This window comes from Triticum urartu, chromosome 3 (genome assembly GCF_003073215.2).
Source record: "Triticum urartu cultivar G1812 chromosome 3, Tu2.1, whole genome shotgun sequence".
NCBI lineage: Eukaryota > Viridiplantae > Streptophyta > Magnoliopsida > Poales > Poaceae > Triticum > Triticum urartu.
The window spans coordinates 736,016,668-736,039,562 of NC_053024.1; the positions used below are offsets into that span (position 1 = coordinate 736,016,668).

General features: G+C 47.3%; 1 protein-coding gene across 1 annotated transcript; it reads right to left on the reverse strand.

Annotated features, from left to right (window-relative positions):
* Nucleotides 1-393: 393 nt before the first annotated feature.
* Nucleotides 394-1,973, reverse strand: LOC125546323 (transcription factor PCL1-like). The gene has a single exon (XM_048710564.1). It carries the CDS (start codon nt 1,712-1,714, stop codon nt 860-862), a length of 855 nt encoding a protein of 284 aa, XP_048566521.1. The 5' UTR covers nt 1,715-1,973; the 3' UTR covers nt 394-859.
* Between the last annotated feature and the right edge of the window lie 20,922 nt (nt 1,974-22,895).

Below are 22,895 nucleotides of genomic sequence, written 5' to 3' on the forward strand. Positions count from 1 at the left end.
TCCTGTGACTTACAAGATGTGCTTAGATTAGGACAGTAGATCACGGCCACTTCCAAGTCTGATTCCTTGCCTGAACATCAGACCCCAAATGGTTGGTTGGGCAGGATGTGCTTACAGCCGCAACCGGTTCACGTGATTGAATTATGACAAAGATCACGGTCGGACGGTTCCGAGTCCGTTCCCTGTCTTGGTTTCAGAAGATCCCAAAATGGTCATCACATTCATCATCACAACATCACAATCCCAATTTCTTGTTATTGGGATCTTGCCCTGTCATGCCCAAAATGTGCAGTTCCAGCAGCAGAGTACATGCTTAAGTTAGGACAGTGAGTCCCAATTCTGAATTTCAGATCCAAAAACTGCTGGACAGGACACAATCAGGAGCACAAGATCACAATCCTAATTCCCTTGTTGGGTTTCATATTATGATCATCTTGCCACTGCCCAAAATGGGGGCAGCAGTTCAAGATTCAAAGTTACAGCAGCAGTATTACATACATACATTAACAGAGCACACACTCTGCAACTCTCTTCTTCTTATTGCTAATCTTCTTCTTACCCCGGGAGCTTCACTTCAGCTCCCCTTGTTAATCTTCTTCTTCTTCTTCTTCTTCTTCTTCTTCTTCTTCTTCTTCTTCTTCTTAATAATTATGATGTGAACTGATTGACTAATCGACACACACACCTACACTAGACTGACGATGGATCATGGACTGACTGACCGACTGATTACAGGTTACAATTACAGCATCTGTTGACTGACTGATGAGCAGGAGCAAACACACACACTTGTGACAGAGAGAGCAGAGCATCTGTTGATGACTGAATCCGGGATGGATGGATCCATGGATGGTTATCCTTACTGGTCGCCGTGGTGGTAGTGCGGGTAGGAGGAGACGCCGCCGCCGTGGCCGTGGCCGCCGTACCCGTTGTAGACGGCGTGGCCGCTGTGCTGCTGCTGGTAGTACCCGCCGTGGCCGGCGGCGACGCCGCCCATGGGCGCGGGGTGGTGGTGGTACATGGCGGGGGCCATGGCGGCGGCGTGCGGCACCTGCGGCTCGCGCAGGCTGGGCGGCACCGGGGTGGAGGCGAAGATGTGGTCGGAGGCGGAGGGCCCCTCGTTGGAGAGGCCCTGCATCCGCTTGACGTAGAGGCGGTACTTCTGGAGGTGGCTGGCGACGTTCTCGCGGGTGAGGCCCTCCACGTTCATCAGCTGCATGATGGTCTTGGGCACCGCGCTCTTGATGCCCAGGTGCGCCACCACCTCCACGAACCGCTTGTGCAGCTGCGGCGTCCACACCAGCCGCGCCCGCTTCGTCGCCGCCGCCTTCTCCCCGGCCGACTCCGCCGAGTTGTTGTCCCGGTTGCCGCTGTCGTCCCCGGCCGCCGCCCCCTTGCCGGGGAAGGAGGGGAAGGAGCCGCCGTTGGCGTGGGTGCCGGCGCCGTTGCCGGAGGAGGGCGACGAGGAGGTGGAGCGGAGGCGGGACACGGTGGCGGAGGACGCGCGGTGCACGTCGAGAAGCGTACGCCCCGGCTCCGGCGGGATGCGGAACGCCGCGGCGAGCCCCGGCGGCACCAGCGGCTGCGAGAGCGGGGTCAGCTCGTCGCACCCCGGCAGGCCCGTCTCCCACTCCGTGACCCTCCCTTCATACCCTCCATAGCCGCCGCCCCCTCCCCCGAAGTCAAAACCGTAGACGCCGGCCTCCTCCCCCATGGATTGGATTGGATCCCCAACCCGATCAAGAACCCAGAAAATTCAACCCAACCCAACCGAAGCTCTCAGCCCCAATCCGACGAATCACCCGATGAGCAGAAGGCTTACCCTCGCCATCTGCGTATCATCTAGTTGTTACCTGCCGGGCTAACTCCGGCGGCCGGCGGCGGTGGGTGGGTGGAGGGGAGCCTAGCTAGCCAGGGGAAGAAAGAAGATATTTTTGTGGGGCGGGGTGAGATGAGGTGGGAGGGGGCGGGGATAATTTAATGGCCGGAAAAGGGAATAAAGCGCGGATCGGGATGGCCACGTGGACCGGTCACCGCGATATTTTCGATACGCTTTTCCGATGGCACGATCGTAATTGCCGCGCGCTTTCCGGGGCGCTCCCCAGGCCGATGTGGACGGGGGATATTTCCTCGAGATCCGTGCGCAGCCCGATCGAACGGCCAGAATCTATCACTCGACGCGATTCCGTTGGTGGCCTGGCCCCGGGGTCGCTCTCGGGCGGCCCATTTTTAGTTTTTGAGGGGGAGACTTTTGCTACTAGCTTGCCCGGTCAACCTCAGGCCAGCAATAAAAAGTGATTTGCCTTCTGCTTATTGGAATCCAAATTCTGGCTTGGCTTGTGTGCAATAATGTCTGTCCAATATTCTTTAGGTCCTTCTTGTTATGAACTTCCGACGATAGATATTTTTGTCAGGATATTTTCTCTCGGATATTTAGTTTGTGCATTAAGGATCAATTTCTTAATATAGTACTCTACTACATAGGAAGCCAAAACTCATTTTACATGGAGATAAAGAAAAAAATTTAAATCGCGTGTTAATTGAGGGGGCGCGTGAAAAACAAATGTGTTTCACTTTGTTTTCATGTCAAGCTTTTCTTATCTTTAGGGGGTGGATTTTGAAACTTCTCTAACCTCATTTAAAAGTAATTGTAAGACCGGTCCAACGGTGATTAGATATTTCTTTGAGATTTATATACAACCGGATCACAAGACAGCAAAGAGTCTACGCCTTTACATGTGATTATATTTTTTTGTTTTGTGCCCACTCAAACTCGCTAGTAAGAGAAAAAAAAATAAGTGATTGGCAGAGTTTTCAGTGATTCAGTCATATCAAGGCGATACAACCACAAAGAGTGGCTCTTGAAAAACACATTAGATGGCCTAGATAGAACAATCTTTTTATATGAAATATTTCAGTTCTCATTTTTATTTCAAAATATTCACTTATAACACGAAAAAAGCAAGCAGAAAGACTCACTTCGTAGAGGACTAAAACCAAAATTCCAAATTAGCTGCTCATGGAATGACTCTGTTGAGTGAAAGGATATATATAATTTATTTTGTGCGGACGAGCTTTAAATCCCCGATGCTTTTTATGAGGTTCCATAGATATTTTCGTGACGAGGCCAGGAAGAAATACCGATTGGCTAGATGGGATATTATTTGCAGACCAAAGGAACATGGTGGGTTAGGGATCAAAATTCTAGAAGTGAAAAATAGATGACTCCTTAGAAAATGTCTATACAGGCTATCTGTTGAGACCGATAGTTTGTGGGTACAAATATTGCAGAATAAGTACCTTCACTCTAAGACTTTGGCCCAAGTAATCGCTAGACCAATGGACTCACCCTTTTGAAAGGGGTTAATGAAGACAAAGGTAACTTTCTTCTAACGGGTGATGTTTCTAGTTGGCAATGGAAACAGTATTAGATTCTGGGAGGATACATGGCTAGGGGATACGCCTCTCACTGTGCAATATCATTTTTATATAATATTGTGCAACGTAAGGAGGATTTTTATACGCCTCTAACTGGCCAAGAAGACTCGCCCGCGTCGTCCTCCCCTGGGGCGACTCTGGCGGCTAGAAACCTAGCCGCCGCCGCCGCAAATTTCCTCCTCCCCTTCCTCCGCCGCCGCCGGAAGACGCCACCGGGCTAAGCCCAGGGGCCGACGGCGATGGCGGGGGATCTCCTCTCTCACGCGTCTCCGGGGTGGCGAGGACCCCAAGGCATGTGGTGGCGCGACCGATCTGAGATCTGCAGCGCGGCGGATGGCGGCAGGCGGCGGGAGGCCGGCCCGTCCTCGGACGGCGACGGCTTGGCGCGGCGGAGGCCAGGGCTGCGGGCGCTGCGGATGGCCCTTCGGGCGGCGGCGGCGGCTGCGTCAACGGCGGCCGGCTTGGCTGCGCGGCGTGCATGCTGCCTTCAGATTGGGCGACGGCGGCGTGGAGGGCCTGGTGGTCTCGCCGGCGGCACCTCCGATCAGATCTGTTCTGACCAGTGCAGCCGCGGTGGTGGTCATCTCTTCCGTCAGAGGTGGTCGGCCTGAGGCTGGGTGTTCGGATCTCGGGATCCGTCATCTGGCACCAGCTGCGAATCGGGGTGACGTAGTTGCCGGTGAAAACCGAGCCGACGGCGGGCGATGGCGGCGTTCCACGTCGTTACCTTGATGAAGGCATCGTCATGTGACTACCATCGACCCACTCGTATTGCTCCGGGGGAAACCCTAGGATCTGGTGTTCTAGACCGGACGATGGCGGCACCGCGGTGTCGTTTCTCTCTTGGGAGCGTCGTTTTGTGGAGCAGCGCTGGAAGTCAGAGGCAGGAGGTGGAGCGGTCTTCGTCTTGCACGGAGCTTCGGTGGAGATGTCAAGTCATGCCTGACCGACAGGTGCTACGCTTGGTCATGCCTGGTCGGCAGGTGCTACGCACGACAAATCCTCCAAGGGCTTCAAGCTGTGTCGGCTGGTGGTACGTGGCAGCATGGCGCTGAGGTGTATCAGTGGCGACCGCGACGTGTACGGCTGTTTGCGCGCAGGGAGGAGGTGTCGTTGGGCGCCGTGGTGGCGTCGACGATAGCTGGACCGAGCAAGGTTGATGCATCAGTATAGTTCTGAAGATGGAGCAGTGGCAGTTGGCGGCGGCGGCCTCTGAGAGCACGCCGGACCAGTATGTGCCCCAGACCCGGCAAGTGGCTAGGTTGAGGGCTCAGGTCTTAGATGTTAGGCTTGGCTGCGATGTCTGTTTGGTATTAGGCCCAGGCTATCTGCGCCCCTTCATCAACTGGATAGGTGTAGCGACAGTTTGTTGCTTAGACGGCGGCTTTAGTCTTACTGTTGTATGATTTTGTAAGGTCTTGTGAGAATAATTAATAAAGTGGTCGTATGCATCGTCCAGATGCAGAGGCCGGGTGTCATCCTCCTTTTCTAAAAAAAGGAGGATTATGTTGCCATGGTATTAAACTCGATACCGCTTAATATCCATTTTAGGAGAACCCTAGTAGGAGAACGTTGGGATGCTTGGTTACAACTGGTTCGGAGGTTGATGCACATTCAACTATCAGATCAGGCTGATACAATTCGCTAGAAGTTCACTGCAACGGGAGTCTTCTCAGTGAAATCTATGTATCTGGACTTAATTGACTTCGGGCCATTGTCAAGGTAATTGCACTTTTGGAATATTAAAGTTCCACTTTGGATTAAAATCTTTATGTGGTTCGTTCACAAAGGAGTTATTCTCACCAAAGGTAATTTGGCAAAAAGGAACTGGGTTGGTAATACTAGATGTTGCTTTTGTGATAAAAATGAATCAATTGAACACCTCTTTCTTGAGCGTCATCTTGCGAAATTATTATGGCGATCAATACATAATGCTTTTAACATACACCCTCCTACGAGCATAAACACGTTATTTGGGACGTGACTCAATGAAGTGGACAGTCACATAGCTAAACATATTTGGATACGGATATGTGCTTTATTTTGGGCTATCTGGAATACTAGGAACGATTTGATTTTTAATGGAACAAATTTCATTAATTTTTTGTAGGTTATCTACAAAGTTACAACTTGGATCCGTATGTGGTCGCTACTAACTCATGTGGACTTCAGGGAGCTTTTAGCTATTGGGTGCAACCATTTGGAGATGGTAGCACGGGCTATCTTTAGCCGATTTGGATGGCGAGCTAATAATAGGCTAGGTGTGTAGGCATCGTAGTCTATTCTTTATCGCTGAATGTGATACTTTTCCATTTCTGTTTTGTTTTAAGCTCGGACTATGAGCTTTCCTGGACCTTGAGACTTTGTTACATTTTTCTTTAATAATATGGCTGCATATGCATATGCCGGGGGTTATCCTCTTTTTGAAAAAATAATAATATATATTTTTGTTTGCGACCATGGATATGGTAAATGTTTGACTGCATGGCTTGATTCACCTCTTTTAGTTTGAGATATTTTTTCTTTTGAATAATTTTTTGTTTACTAATGATAGGGTTTTCATTTATATCATCGGACTTATAAGGCAATGTCGGATATTTTGGTGTTCTGGATTAACATCAAAGAGTTTTATTTTGACCACCGTCTGCACCCGGGGGAGGAGGAGGCGCGGAGACGGGACACAGAGGTGGTGGACGCACGATGCACATTGAGCAGGGTGCGCCCCGGCTTCGGCGGGATGCGGAACGCCATAACGAGGCCCGGCGACACCAGCGGCTGCGATAGCGGGGTCAACTCATCACATCCGGGCAGCCCCGTCTCCCACTTTGTCACCCTCTCATCGTACTTGGACGGATCATATCCCCAACCCAACCATCGAATTAACCCAGCCCAGCCAAACCTCTCAGCGCCAACCCCAGCCTCGAAGGAATCACTCGATCAGAAGAATTTCCCTCGCCATATGTGCATCATCTAGTTAACTCCTTCGGCTTCGGCGACTGGCGACAGTGGGTGGGTGGAAGGGAGGGGCAAGCTTAGAGCATCTCCAGCTGCGCCATCAACAAGACCCTCCAGACGATATTTTGATCATCGAAGCCGAAAAATCGGCCCAGTCGTACCCTTAAAGGCCTTTTTTTCGCCTGCTCGGACCGAAATTGACGCCGGCAGACCCAGACCAAACCCGGCACGCTGGGGGGCGCCTGGGACGCCGGCCGAATCGTTTTTTGCGCAAAAGTCGGCAGGCCCTCCTTGGCAGCGACTCGGCTCTTCTCGACGCTTCGTCGTCCTCATCGCCTCGGTTCCCACGGCAAATCAATGCCAAAGCTGCCGCGCGCTGCCGCGCGCTGCCGCGCGCTGCCGCGCGCTGCCGCGCGCTGCCGCGCCGGTCAGCCTCCTCCATTGATGCCTCACGGGCGGCGCAACCGGATGCCGCACGTCCCTCGCCCGTCAGGCGTAACACGGCGGCCATGCGTACGCGTGGCGCCTCCGCCTATATAAGCCGCCCCAGCGCGCCGGTGACGCATAGACTCTCCACCGCCGACGCCCCGTTCCTCCCTGTCCCTTCCTCTCCTCTCGCTGTTCCAGTTCAACCATGGCGGAGGCGCTTCCCAGGCGACGACGCGGCGGTGAACGGCTTCGGCCGCCGCCACCTCCACGAGGACGAAGCTCAGCTCCTCTATGAAGCAGAGTACCCGGTCCCGCCGGACATGCGGGTGCCCGGGGCGTGGAGGATCAGCGTCGGCGGGGTCCCGGTGCCACCACCGCCCACCGAAGCGGCACGGCGTGCGGAGATCGCGCCTATCCGCGCCTCTCTGCCGCAGGCGGTGAGGAAAGGCCCACGGTACGTCCCCGACAGCCCGCTGTGGGAGCCCTACTTCCGCCGCCGCCACGCCGAGCGGCTCGAGGCCACCAACGGCGTCGTGCCCTCCGGGAGGCTCAACTCCGAAAGCCGCCGCCGATGGTGGGGCGTGCCCGACCGCACGCTGGAGGCTGTCCTCGAGTACATCAAGGGCGGCAACACGCCCAAGCTGGAGTACCCCTCTCCCCCGTCCATCTCCCGCCAGCGTGGGAGCTCGTGGACGCCAAGGCGCATGGACCCGGGGGCGTCCTCCTCCTCGTCCGGCCGCTCGACCAGCTCTCCCAGCCTCCGCCCCATCAAGCCGGAGCCCCAGGACACGCCGGTCAGCCACCGCACCCGCAGCTCCGGCATCCGCATCGCCGACTCGTCCCCCAACTCTGGTCGCCTCGTCCTCGTCAAGCCGAAGGCGGAGCCCGGCCTCCCCACGGAGTACGAGGTCATTGTACGGCGCGGCTTCTCCGACGAGGAGGCCCTAAAATGGGCACAGAATGACTACCTCCGCGATGAGATGGTCCGGCAGCGCCGAGCCCTGGAGGAGATAGCCGCCCGCAAGCGTGGGCGTGAGGACGAGCACGGTGTGGTGATCCTCGACAGCGACGAGGACGAGGACGCCCCCGGACCGTCCAAGCCGCCGCGCCAACCTGGGAAGGGGTGCAGCAGGGACGGCGGCCGCGGAGGAGGCGACGACGACGACGGGGACTACACGGAATTCTACAGGCTCCTCGGCATGTAGAGCTTCAAGGGCGGAGGGCGGCGAGGGCGACGGCGGGACACGACGAGTAGCATTTTTTTTCTTTTTTTGTAAAATATTTTAAATATGTATGAACTCGCTGAAATTTGGATGAATTTGTGTCTAGTTTATGGTTTTCAAATAAATCGTGGACGCCGCGACTGGGGGGCATCACGTCCCCAGCACGCGGTTTTCGCCGGTGCACCCCAGGGACGATTTTTAACACCTGAGCCAACGGCTGGAGATGCTCAGCTTGCCAGGAAAAGAAAATATTTTTGTGGGAAGGGATGAGGTGGGTGGGATGGTGATAATCTAATGGCCGGAAAAGGGAATAAATCGCAGATCGGGATGGCCACGTGGACCGGTCACTACGATATTTTCGATATGCTTTTCCCATAGCGGCCGTCCTTTCCGCATGGCACGATCTTTATTTCCCATGCGCTTTCCGGTCGACGTGGACGGGGATATTGCCTTGAGATCCGTGCACGGCCCGATCAAGCGGCCACGTCGAGGACGCCCTACGCTTTTTCTTATGCGAGATTCCGTGCGTGGTGTGGTGGCGTCGCTCTCGGGCGGCATATATTTATTTTTGGAGGGGAAACTTTGGCTTGCCCGTTCAAGCTCAGGCCGAGCGGCTACACATCCCACATCTAGCAAAAAAAAGTGCTTTCCCGCTTGCTGATTGGAATAGAAAATTCTTTGCACATGGTGGATAGATTCTAACTTGTGTGCAATAATGTCCAATATTCTTAGATCTTTCTTGTAAAGTTGCGGCGACAGATATTTTTATTGCGATATTTTCTCTCCGATATTTAATTCACGAATTAAGATCAAGTTTGTTTTGTTATCAAAAATGTATATACCCCATAGGAAGTGTTCTGAGATGAATATTGGAAGTATTGTGGAACCAAAACTCATTTTATATGGAGCGAGAGAGATAATTTAAATCGCATATTAATTGAGGGCGCGCATGACAAACAAATGTGTTTTACTCTTTTTCATGTCGATCTTTTCTTGTCTTACAGGATGGGTTTTCAGACTTTTCTAACCCCTAATTTAAAAATAGTTATAGACCGGTCCAACTGTGATTAGATATTTTCTTGAGATTTATGTACAACCGGATCACACAGACAACATAGAGCCTATGACTTTACATATGATTCTATTCTGTTGTTTTCTTCCTCTGGACCCATTTTGGAGCAAAACCTTTTGCCTTCTCAAACTCGCTAGCAAGAAAAAAAAAGTGATTGACAGAGTTTTCAGTGACTCAATCGTAAACTCGCTAGCAAGAAGAAAAAAGCTACATAGAACGATCCTTTTATATAAAATATTTCAGTTGCCATCTTTATTTCCAAATATTCAAATGTAACACGAAAGGAGTAAGCTGAAAGACCCACTTCGTAGAGGACCAAAACCCAAATTCCAAATTAGTTGCTCATGAAACGACTCTGTTGGCGTGAAAGGTCCTTCCACTGCTCTAAAAAAATTCCTTCAGATCAAAATCAATGCGTATGAAGGATATATAGAATTTATCCTGTGTGGACTAGCTTTAAATCCTGAGGCTTTTTATGAGGTTCCGTAGATATTTTCGCGTGCGATCATGGACATGGAAAATGCTTGACTGCATGGCTTGAATTATTTCTTTCGCTTTGAGATATTTTTCCTTGGAATATCTTTGTGTTTACTAATGATAGGGTTTTCTTTTACATCATCCGATTTATAAGGCCATATCAGATATTTTGGTGTTTCTGGATTAATATTGGAGAGTTTTATTTTCAAAACCGTCTCCCACCCGTTGCACTTTTACTTTTGTCACTGTCCACACTCACGGCATGATCATAATACACGCGAGCTTTCTGGGTGGTCTCGATTGTGATGTGAACCCCGGATATTTCCTCAAGATTCGTGCTCGGCCCGATCATGCGTCCATGTGTCACACATTTTTTCTTATGCGATTCCGTGGTGGACTGGTGTCCCTCTCGGCCAACTCATTTTTATTTGGGCAGCGATCTGCACCGGCGCACCGGCGCAACGGTTCGGCCGGTCGAGCCCGAGCCGTCCGATGCGGTTAGCGCGAACCGTTAGATCTGCACGCGAGTGTGTACCGAGCCAACCGTTGCAGCAAAAAAAAACACGTTTTGTTGCAATCGTTGTACAAACAGCCACAACGAGAAAAACAGGGGAGCTGGATCCCCCGCGTCTGCCCGTCCTCAATCCGCGGCGGCGGCGGCCGGATCCGCCTGTTTTAAGTTCCCCACGGCTGAATCACGTCGAGGAGGGGCTTCCCCATCTATCAAGCGGCCTTGGAATTGCTTCAACCATGTATTACATCCGTAATGACCTCCTTGCCTCCATGGATTTGGGCTCGAGCTCCGCTGCCGTTCATGGCCGAAGTCCCCTGAGGCGGCAAGGCCCTGGTGGTAGTGGACCGGTGCTGCAACGGTACTACAATCCTGGTGTGGTCTTCCAAGATGCAGCACGACATGGACGGGATGAAATTGATCTAGTATGATTTCCAATTGCAACCCTGTCCTTTTGTTCACAACAAAATGTTGCAACCTTTGATTTCAATTGATGAGCATGAGATTAAAAAGAGATGTTCTCAACATACTTGTGTTTGATTTTTGTGTAATGTTTCTGATATGTTGTCAATTAATGCTAGCATCTTCCTGCTGTCTGCTAGTAAAATGTTACAAGTATGTGTTGCATTTGCTACGTGCTACTTGCTGGATGTTACATGCTACATCCTAAAATGCTGCATGCAGGAGTTGTTTTGGAATTGTGATTGACATGCTGCATTCACTTTTTTGTTCACGTTTTTTGCATGTTTTTTCATGCAGCAAAAAAAACTGACTTGGGTGCTGATTTTGTTGCAGAATGTTGCTGTGGAGCCATCGATTTTCCTTGATGATGATATGCAAAATGTTGCGCACGAAGAAGAAGATGATGGCATTGATCTGAATGATACTCCGGGACATGATAGTGACGATTCCTTGCGGCTGAACACGGATGGTGCAGCTCCAAACCATTGCAATGCCTGTGTGACCGGTGACAATGCCAATGGAAATGCTGCAACACTTGTTGATGAACCAGACGAAGATATATCATCACAGCCAGTTGTCCCTTTTGTTGGAATGATTTTTGACAATGTTGAAGAAGCTCAGCGTGTTTACAATGAATATGCTTCGAAGATGGGCTTTGGAACTCGCATTGTGACGTCAAAGCATAGTAGGAAAAATAGCTTGGAACAGAAGCGCATCCTAATCTATAGAGTTTTTGAGTGCATACACTCACGGAAAGATCCTTCGAAGAATGTTGGTGGAAGCATTTCTGACGGGGCTGCAACAAATCAAAGTGATGATGTTGATATGAGCTATGCTAGTAATAAAAAATCTCCAAGCAAACAAGCTGGCATCTATATGGATGTGAGCGACAAGAGGCGAAGAAACCGGTTGGAGCGATATGATTGCAAGGCTCATATGGGTGTTAGCCTCAAAGACGGTAGCTGGGTTGTGACAGTTTTTGAGGCCGATCACACACACCAGCTGATGTTGCAAAGGGGGCGTCGGAGATTTTGCCGCTCTCACAGAAAGATCCCCGATGCAGACATGCAATACATCACTTCACTGCACTATCGCAACATATCAACGGCTAATATGATGGGCTTGCTTGGAGATGCACGATGTTGCGATCCTAGGAGTTTGCCGTATGTGAAGACTGATGTGACAAATGCAAGAGCAAAGCTGCGAAGGGGCCTGTCAGAGCGTGATTTGGAGCTGACAATCGAGTACTTTGAGAGAAGACAAGTGGAGAATCCCAACTTCTTTTTCTCGAAGCTAGAAGAAGATGGAGCTGTTAGGGCACTTTTCTGGGTTGATGGGAGAACAAGGGCCTTGTATCCAAAGTACAAAGATTGTGTGTTTTTCAACACCACATTCTGCACCAATCGCTACAACTTGCCCTTTGCTCCGATTGTTGGCATTAACAACCACACACATACTGTTTGCTTGGGGTGCGCTTTGTTGCCTGATGAGACCATCGAAACTTTCAAGTGGGTCTTCCAGCAATGGATGTTGGCAATGAATAACGAGCATCCGTTGAACATTATGACCGATCAAGACCAGGCAATGGCTAAAGCCATCTCAATGGTATTTCCACATTCAACACACAGATGTTGCAAGTGGCACGTCTTCCGGGTTGCAAGGACGAAACTAGGGAAGATGTTGGGCAAGGATGAGCCTTTTGCTGAAGCATTCTATGGTTGCATCAATGATTCCGATACCGTTGAGGCGTTTGAAGAACGGTGGAAGCAGATGGTCGAGTCATTTGGTGTGGCTGATAAGAAACACCTGAAGAACATGTGGGACAGCAGGGAGATGTGGGCTCCTGTGTACTTTCGGAATAAGTTCTTCCCATTCACAGGAACAACCGGGCGGTCCGAGGGCCTGAATTCCTACTTCAAGACTTTAAATCATCATGGAGACTCGGTTTGGACATTTGTCCAGCAGTTTGAGCTTTGCCAGGAACTAATGCTTGATCGTGAAGACAATGCTGGCTTCATCAATGAAGCGACGAGGCCTCCGCTCTGGGGCAAGTAAGTCCAAAGTCATGTAGCATTTTTTTTAGTTTTCCAGCACAGTGTGGTTGCAGGATTTCTTTGAAACATATGTAGCAATTATTATTGATGTTGGAAGCTTTTTTTGTTTGCAGCTACAACATTGAAAAGCAAGCTGCAAATTTCTATACCAGAGAGGTATTTTCCAAGTTTCAGAAACTATTGGCTAAATCAACAGGCTATGGTCTGCAATATCAGCTGCAAGGGGATGTCATCTGGTTTCGCCTTGTTGCAAACTATGGCGTCAACCCAAAAGTGTACACGGTGCGTGTTGCTCCTAAAGATCAGGCATACATGTGCACCTGCAACATGTTTGAGATGTGTGGGCTGATCTGCCCACATATCATCCGTGTCATGGTGCACCTGAATGTGCAAACGATACCTGCGACTTACATGCTTCCAAGATGGTCTAAGAGAGCAACCGACCTTGCGCCTGAACCAGGCGATGGGCATAGAGCTATGCATTTCGGCGTCCCCACGACAAACACCCTAAAGTTTAACTCTCTATGCCGGAAGTTTGGGAAACTCGCTTCTGATGCTTGCTTCAATGATGAAGCTTATAGTTTTGTCTCTGGGCTAATTGATCAGGGCAGTGTCGGGGTTGCTGCAATAAAAGCTAGAGCAACTGATGGGTTTGTAGGAGACGGAGAAGGCCAAGGTCATGTAGGACATGAACAAGTCTCAGGAGGTCCAAGTACAGGTCAGCGGGATCCACCCCCCGTAGGACTGTGGAACCCACCAAAGTCTGCAAAGAAGGGGAGGCCAAAGGAGAAAGAGAAGCGCAGGAAACCACTAATTGAGATTCGAGAAGATGAAATGAAGAAGAAAGCAAAGAAGGACACGGCGAAAACGAAGAAAGCTCCAAAGCCAAGGGAAAAGAAGACTCCATGCAAATATTGTGAAGATGAAGATCACAACGTGAAGGATTGCCAACTCCTTGCAGCTTTTCTTGCTGCGAGTGCGAGCGCGAAAGCTCCGGGTGTCGAAACAATCCTTACACTTTAGGATATTTTCGTGAGGGAAAAAATGATGAATTGCCTTGTAACACCCCATGACTTATGATAATAAGTTGTGTTGACTAGTTGTGAATGTTTGTTTTGTGGGATTGCAACATATTACTACATGCGTGGTTTGAAAAAAGCAGAATGTTGCTTTTTACAAGAGTTGTTTTTAAATAAATTCTTATTGTTATATGTTTGTGAGAGCTTACTTTTTGTAGTATGATGGTGCCAAAAGTAGAATTTAGAAAAAAAGCATAATGTGGTTTTTTTCTTATTTATTTTTTTTAAAAAATAGTACTCAATGGTTGTTGTAACGACAGCTTGATCCATGCTTAAAAAGAACATGTTTTAAGCTTTTGAAAAGCATGGTTGAAGCTTTTGAAAAACATGGTTGAATCTTTTTGAAAATATGGTTGAAGCTTTTAGGAAACATGTTTGAAGCTTCAAGAAAACATGTTTATAAGATTTCTGGAAAGCATGGTCACATCTTTTTAACAACATGGTTGAAGCTTCTGTAAACAAGGTTGCAACTTTTAGGAAACATGGTTGAAGCTTTTGAAAACTTGGTTGTAACTTTTTCAAAGTATGGTTGAAACTTTTGCAAAATATGGTTGCAGCTTTTAGGAAACATGGTTGAAGCTTTTTGCAAACATGGTTGAAGCTTTTTAAAACATGGTTGAAGCAAAATAACAAGTTTGAAAAGGAAAAAGCCTTGAATGATTTAAAGTGTTGATTTAGCTGTACATCAAAAGTTGGGAAAGGAAGCATATTTACATTATGCTTCCAGCAAAAATATTGTAGGGATGTAGCTAATTTGCAAGTAAAAATATATATTTTGGCTCTGCAACAAATCTAACAGAAGGTTGTAGCTATTTCCTATGAGCTTCCAGCAATATAAGTGTGTGACAAAAAGTAGGATTCACATATTATTTTTCAAAAAATATGTTTTGAGGGGGAAAATGCACAGAGATTCCCTTGAAACTTCAATGGATGAAGTTTGAAATATTTTCATATTTCAGAACCAATGAAACAAAAAACAATTGTCACCGCATGATCATGTTGGCAAATAGAAGAACACATCCATTAAAAACATAAGTGCATCATCCAAATATCAAGTTATCATCGGTTTACATACCAAAAGGACACATGTTTACTGGAGGTATCAACAGTTTACATACGAACGCGCACTACTCTAATCCTATCAGAACGCTACCACCTCGGACATGATCTAGACCTAACGAAGAAACAAGCTTGTTCGTCTTGAACCTTCCAGAAAATCAAGCCGCCAACTCATCGTTGAACGCCCGCTCCTTTGGGGCGTTGTTCATTGGGTGGCTGAAAAGGTTGTATGCCACATCGATGCGGTATCGCGCCATGTCTTCCTGTAAAAAATGAATACAAAAAGTAAGCAAGTATGATACTAGTTATTCTTGTGTTGCATGAGTGATGAATGCAAAAAGTTCACATCCATCCACCGCAAAAAATTGATATGGATGTAGCAAAATTATGATATGGATGAAGCAAAAGCAGAATGTAGTTGTAGCAAACTAGACATATGGATGTAGCTAAAAAAGCCTAGTAGGTACAAACTTGAACCACATATGAAGCAACAACAAAACATGTTATTCTTCTGTTGCATGAGTATTGAAAACAAAGAAAGTAGATTGTAACAAAATGACAAGACAAAAAAAAATTAAAAATGTGTACCTGCTTGAACTCTCTCATTGACTTCCCATCATAGTTCTCCACATACTTGAGCCCAAAAAAACCACAATCACATCTGTGAGATAATAAAAAGTTCTCCATCATACTTCCCATGCGTAGTTGAAAAAACAAAATGATGAAATGGAACACATGATTGAAGCAAAATTCAAAAAGAAAACTCACAGGGTATCTTGCTTTGGGTAATCCTCTAGGTCAACACGGGCGAATGATCCAACATTGACATTGAATTCACTGCACTCTTGTGCGAGGGTTGCAAAGTTTGTGATCTAGCACCGAAAACACACACAAAAGTTTCAAAAATAAAATGAGGTGTGTAAAGATGACAACAGGGCATTTATGTAGATGAATCAGAAGGCTAAACAGAAAAAATTAGAGAGCATGAGCATACCAGGTTATTGGCTTGCTTCTTCAAAGGAGATTGTTTTCCTTTTGAATGGATTGAGTCAAATACATTCCACTGCTTGTGAAGCAAGTTTGCGCAAACAACTATCCAATGGCGATCATGAACAATTGTGAAAAAGAGCTGCAAAAAACAAAAGAAAGGCGAAAAGGTACTCAGAACATGTAAAAAATGTTACAGCCGCGTCACATCATTGGATCATATTTGGAAGTTATTTGTGGTGTGGAACAAAATAAAGCTTCGTGAAACTTACGAGGTCAAACTTTTGAACCTTGAACACTTTCATAGCCCTTTCAAGCTCATCCATGAGTTTTGCTGGTTGGAAAGTTGATGGGTCTTGTTTTAGTAGGATCTACTTGAAAGATACAACAAAATGGTTAGTGTGTATTGCAACGAAAATGTGAAAAGAAAGAAAAGAATGAAGCATTGCTTGTTTTTACAAAAACTTACCCCCGCGTGGACTGAGAAAATGTATTTCTTCAGCTCCGGTTCTTTTGCTGCACGGGATGCAATGTTGTTCATCTCGATACATAGTGACATGACCTCATCATTCATATCCCCGCGAGGCTTGAAGCATACAAGGAATTTCTTGTATCCAATGTAAAATCCACCTAGCTTGATGAAAGGTGTCCTGTTACCATAGATGCAACCGAATGAATCATTTGTTTCGAGCAGAAAAAATAAAAAATAGAAAGCAAAAACAGATAAGGCTTAGGTAGCTCACACTTGTTCATTGGGTTGTGATTTCCTCAATGGTTTCTCGTGTTTTACAAACCTCTCATACATTTCTGCAGCCTTGTCGACCTTTTGCTTCTTTGCCTTGGTATTTTTTATGGCTGGAACTTTGGCCATCCTCTTCTTCCCAGTGTTCTTGTCATGTGTGCTAGGGCCACTGCTTGCATCAGCAAAATGCTCTTCTGTAGCGACCATCTTAGCAGCTGTAGCAAAAAAATACAAATGGATGAGTTTGCAAGAGATTGTACAAAAAGAATTTGCTGGAATCACACAATTGTGAAAAAATGATATGGAGAAAAACAAAAAGAAATGATGCAAGATGAAGAAAGCATACTTGGGCTGTCATCATCGTCTGAAACAGGAAACATGGGGATGTTTGCATAGATGGGACTGACTGTGCTCTTCTTAATTATAGGCTCATCTATAGAATGCATCATCTCATAGTCTTCGGAGCCCTTTGGGAACAACTCACAGGATGGCTCGTCGTCCCAAATGCCGGCTGTCGCACTCCTGGGTGCATCATAGAAGAGTGGGGGGCTGTGAGGTGAGGCGTTGTCTTCCATCTCGAAACTCACTCTTTGTTGCTCACGAGTTTCCGCAGCCTCTGTTGCAACTTCTAGGTTCAATCCGGTGACTTCATCCTTGTTGATGCTAGGTGTTGTACCTTGAGCTTGATCTTGAGCACCAATGTCGGCATTTGCAGCTTTAGCATCATTCTCTTTTCCGCGACATTCGTCCATGATAGGTGCTTCAAAGGAAAAGTTGGGCTCATTGGTAGCTGTGATGGCGTCTCCAACATCACGAAGGAGAGCGGCCATCCGGTTGCACTGCAATTCCTTTAAACACTGTCCAAACTTGCCTACTACACCATCCACCTCTGCTGCAAAAATACCCTTGTGCTTGTCGTATAACATTTGAAACTGAGTTGGTACCTACAAGAAGGCAAGTGGCCAACATTTTTAGTGACAAGTAAATCCAGATTTTGAGAAGTAGGTGTGCTACTGTGTCACTATGTATCAAATAAACAGTGTGAAGGAAATATGCCCTAGAGGCAATAATAAAGTTATTATTTATTTCCTTATAATCATGATAAATGTTTATTATTCATGCTAGAATTGTATTAACCGGAAACATAATACATGTGTGAATACATAGACAAACAAAGTGTCACTAGTATGCCTCTACTTGACTAGCTCGTTAATCAAAGATGGTTATGTTTCCTAACCATGAACAATGAGTTGTTATTTGATTAACGGGATCACATCATTAAGTGAATGATCTGATTGACATGACCCATTCCATTAGCTTAGCACCCGATCGTTTAGTATGTTGCTATTGCTTTATTCATGACTTATACATGTTCCTATAACTATGAGATTCTGCAACTCCCGTTTACCGGAGGAACACCTTGGGTACTACCAAACGTCACAACGTAACTGGGTGATTATAAAGGAGTACTACAGGTGTCTCCAAAGGTACATGTTGGGTTGGCGTATTTCGAGATTAGGTTTTGTCACTCCGATTATCGGAGAGGGTATCTCTAGGCCCTCTCGGTAATGCACATCACTTAAGCCTTGCAAGCATTGCAACTAAATGAGTTAGTTGTGGATGATGTATTACAGAACGAGTAAAGAGACTTGCCGGCAACGAGATTGAACTAGGTATGGGATACCGACGATCGAATCTCGGGCAAGTAACATACCGATGACAAAGGGAACGACGTATGTTGTTATGCGGTCTGACCGATAAAGATCTTCGTAGAATATGTCGGAGCCAATATGGGAATCCATGTCCCACTATTGGTTATTGACCAGAGACGTGTCTCGGTCATGTCTACATTGTTCTCGAACCCGTAGGGTCCGCACGCTTAAGGTTACGATGATAGTTATACTATGAGTTTATGCATTTTGATGTACCTAAGGTTGTTCAGAGTCCCAGATGTGATCACGGACATGACGAGGAGTCTCGAAATGGTCGAGACATCAAGATTGATATATTGGAAGCCTATGTTTGGATATCGGAAGTGTTCCGGGTGAAATCGGGATTTTACCGGAGTACCGGGAGGTTACCGGAACCCCCCGGGAGCTATATGGGCCTTAGTGGGCCTTAGTGGAAAAGAGAAGGGGCAGCCCAAGATGGGCCGCGCGCCTCCCCCCTCCCCTAGTCCTATTAGGACAAGGAGAGGTGGCTGGCCCCCCTCTCTCTTTTCCCCCTCCGCGAATCCTATTCCAACTAGGATTGGGGGGGGGGAATCCTACTCCCAGAGGGAGTAGGACTCTCCTGGCGCGCCCTCCTTGACCGGCCAGCCTCCCCCCTTTAGTCCTTTATATACAGAGGCAGGGACACCCCAGAGACACACAAGTTGATCCACGTGATCTATTCCTTAGCCGTGTGCGGCGCCCCCAGCCACCATAGTCCTCGATAATACTGTAGCGGAGTTTAGGCGAAGCCCTGCTGCTGTAGTGCATCAAGAACGTCACCACGCCGTCGTGCTGACGGAACTCTTCCCCGACACTTTGCTGGATCGGAGTCCGGGGATCGTCATCTAGCTGAACGTGTGCTCGAACTCGGAGGTGCCGTAGTTTCGGTGCTTGATCAGTCGGATCGTGAAGACGTACGACTACATCAACCAAACGCTTCCGTTGTCGATCTACTAGGTATGTAGATCACACTCCCCCCTCGTTGCTATACATCACCATGATCTTGCGTGTGCGTTGGAATTTTTTTGAAATTACTACGAAACCCAACACAGTGTGATTGCAGCAATTTACTGTCATGGATGAAGCATAAAAAACAAATGGTCTATACCTCTAGGTAGCAAATTATGGATATGGATGTAGCAAAATTATGACATGTTTGAAACAAAAACATAATGTAGTTGTAGCACACTAGACATATGGATGCAGTAAAAAAAAGCCTAGTAGGTATGAACTTAAACCACATATGAAGCAAAAACAGAACATGGTTGTAGCACATCAGAATGAGGGATGCAGCAAACAAAATATACACTTGCAACTGGGTATAGTAAATAATGCAAAGCCAAAGGTAAAACAGGAAATGAATACAAAGAAAAAGATAGTGTAGATGGGGGAAAAGTACCCTTAGATCTTGCATGCTAGGGAATGATTGCTGCAGCCAATCATTAAGCGAGGATGATAGGTGTGGTTCAGCTTCAACATTTTGTTGAGCCTCGTTTGATTGAGAGTCCTTTGCTGGAATTTCAGCACCTTGAATTTGGCTTCCTTGGCCACTAGTTCCTTGGCCACTAGGTGCTTCAGCACCAACTCCCTGCCCACTGGCTGCTTCAACACCAACTTCCTGTCCCGCGAGTTGTGCTGCATAGGGGGTGTTGCACAAACTCCGTATCTAGGAAAACAAAACATGAGTGGCGGAAATAAGAAGGCTGCCATAACCTAAATGGAAAAGCAAAGATTGCTACATGCAAATTCAGTGAGCAAAAAAAAGGGGGGGGGTCTTAATACTCCATTCGCAAAGGAAAGTACATAGGCGGGATGTAGCAAAATTACTTGGGTGTGTTTCCCGTAGAAAGGTTGGACAAGAGTGAGCTTGTTCTTGTCAACTTTATCCAACCAATCAAAATCCTTTTGACAAACAAAATGTATCCTTGGCACGGAATAATCAATGGCATGCTCATTTGGGAGGCCAGCCGAAATATCAATATGATCCATGTATATGATCTGCATAGAATGGAAAAGGACATTAGCCAACAAAAACATAAATGCGAGCTATAGAAATGTATAAAAGGTTTCATGCAGCAAAGAAAAAAATGCATGCATTTCATTTTGTTGCGTTGCATACCGCTAACATGGGAAGGCATGAAGCGATCTGAAACTCCGCTGCTTTTTCTGTATTTGCTTGCATCCTCTTCTTCTCTTGAAAGACTCCAACCTCCTCCATCGCTCGTGCCAACAAGTGCTCATCCCAAGCGAATTCATGCACCAAAGACATATCTTCCAAGGAAGCTAGATACTCGAGATTCACCATATTGCCAGTGCCTAGGCACAAAACTGTTGCCAACGCAAGGAGTGTCCAAGTCCTATTTATCATAACCACGTCCTCATTGCTGCAACTAGTGAGCAACTTGACAACATGGGCGATTGGAGCCCTGTTCCCCTCCTTGTAGATGCTGCGAAGATCATGTTCATCACTCTTCTTAAGAAGCTTCACGGGTCTATCACCGGATGGCACGTTGAAAATCCTTTTCACCATGAGCTTGCTGAAGGTGATGGACTTGTTCTTGTGTTTGAACTCAGAGAGTATGTGATTCGTGTTCATCACAACAAACTCAATGAGCTCATGGGGCACCTTGAAAGACCGGATGTCCAACAAGTCTCCAAACAGTCCCTCCCTTATGATTCTCTGTTTTTCTCGTGATACTTGCTTCCCAATCTCAGCCAGCCTTTTTGAGTTAAACCTTGACTTAAAGCCACATAGATTGCCTTTCTTCTTGGTCTTCTTCCTAACCTTCTTACTCCCTTCATTCTCACCAGCGGTGCCTGCACATATACAAAAAGGAAAAAAAAACAAGTCAATAAAACCCTAAAACTGCATCATCAGTAACTAGGAAAAAACATACAAGAACACCTAAAAAATCTGTAAAACATAAGAAACATACAAGCACACATAAAAAATGTACAGAATAAAACATGTCCTTCAGTTAGCACAGCATTAGGGCCATGTTTGTTTCGCTTCAGCATTAGGGTCATGTTTGTTTCACTTCAGCCTTAACTAAGAATTTTGTGAAAAATAATATTTAACAAAATTACTACATGTGATGATCAGGTATTTTGACCATAACTGCCATTAGCCAATTTGGGGAGACAGTCCTATTATTACTAACATTGGCTGTAACTTGTAAGTGTCATATTGCATTGTCCCTACCATGTCTAGTTTAGTCCCACTATTCTCTGAAGTTTGAGTAGTGACTGGGAAATATGAATAAGCTGCATTGATTAGTAAAGCATCTAGTTCATATGCTAATGTTCAACTTAGTAACATATACAAATGTAACCTTCAACGAAGTGATTATTTCTACTAATCATTAGTGACCCAGAAAATGTTAGCACGAGACCATCAAACCGGATAATGACTCCTCAAGAAAGTGTGATGCAACAATGTAAAATCCATATAACTGTCTGCTGATGAAAGAAGCAAAGCCATATATACCTGGATAAATAACCTGAAATCAGATGGTTTATCACTAGCATTACCAAGTACTACTCCAATGCACATGGAGTAATAATTATTCATGTTTGCTAAGTACTAGTACTACTACTACAATGGTCTGAAATTAGTACGTCCCTCCCTGACACCCTGTGGTAGTAAATCTCATCATCATGGTGATCTAGCAAAATGATTGGGCACAGCGTGCACACCCAGTACAGCTACAGTCTTACAGAGTAGTAGCACCAGTACTACCGACGGAGAAATATGATGGACGGACAAACAACAACCTGTCACTTGTCACCAGAAATCTCCCACCGAACGCGGGGAGCTTGACACTCTGTCCTGCTGAACGATTCAAAGGGACTTTCCTCCAGATTTTAAGAAACGGAAGCACCAAACGCGTGCGCGCAAAGCCAACACGCAGCCTGGTTCCGGCCGCTTCCAGCTCACTCCGTCCCCTTGGCGCCGTGATGGAACACAGCTCAGGACAGGAAACATCGAATTTCCCCGAACAAGACGAGATCCAACCCTAATCCCAATCCCATCCCAAATCCCTCTTGAACACAAGATTCAAATCCTTCAAATCCACCACCCTGCCCCCTCCATCTGCCCGCGGGAACACCACCCGCCCCCTCCCTCTGCCCACGGGAACACCACCCCGCCCCCTCCCTCGACCCACGGGAACACTAGCCCGTCCCCGTCCGCGCCGGCGCCGGCGCCGGCCCACGGGAACACAAACGACTCGCCCGCGTCATAACCCGCCCTAACCCTAAAGCCAACGGGGGAGGGGGAGACAACAACGAAAAGGGAGAGCAGGAGGGGAGAGTTACCATCCGAGGAAGCCATAGATCGCCGGAGAATCGAGATCCACCCTGGGCCGCCGCCGCCGGGCACCGAAATGACGACCCCGTGCGGTTGCAGCAAAAACTGGGGAAGGGATAACCTGTGCGAGTTAAAAAAACATGGGTCTGTGGTGACACGTGGCGCAGACAACGTCCCTTGGATCAAAAGAGATCCAACGCACGGAGCGCGACCGGCGCAATGGTTCGGCCGGCGCCCCGGCCACAAACACTTCCCTTTTTATTTTGATGGAGAGACTTTTGCTTGCCCGGTAAACCTCAAACCAGCAGCTATGTATATAGCCCACAAATAGCAAATAAAAGTGCTTTGTCTTTTGCTTATTGGAATCAAAATTCTTGCAGACGGTG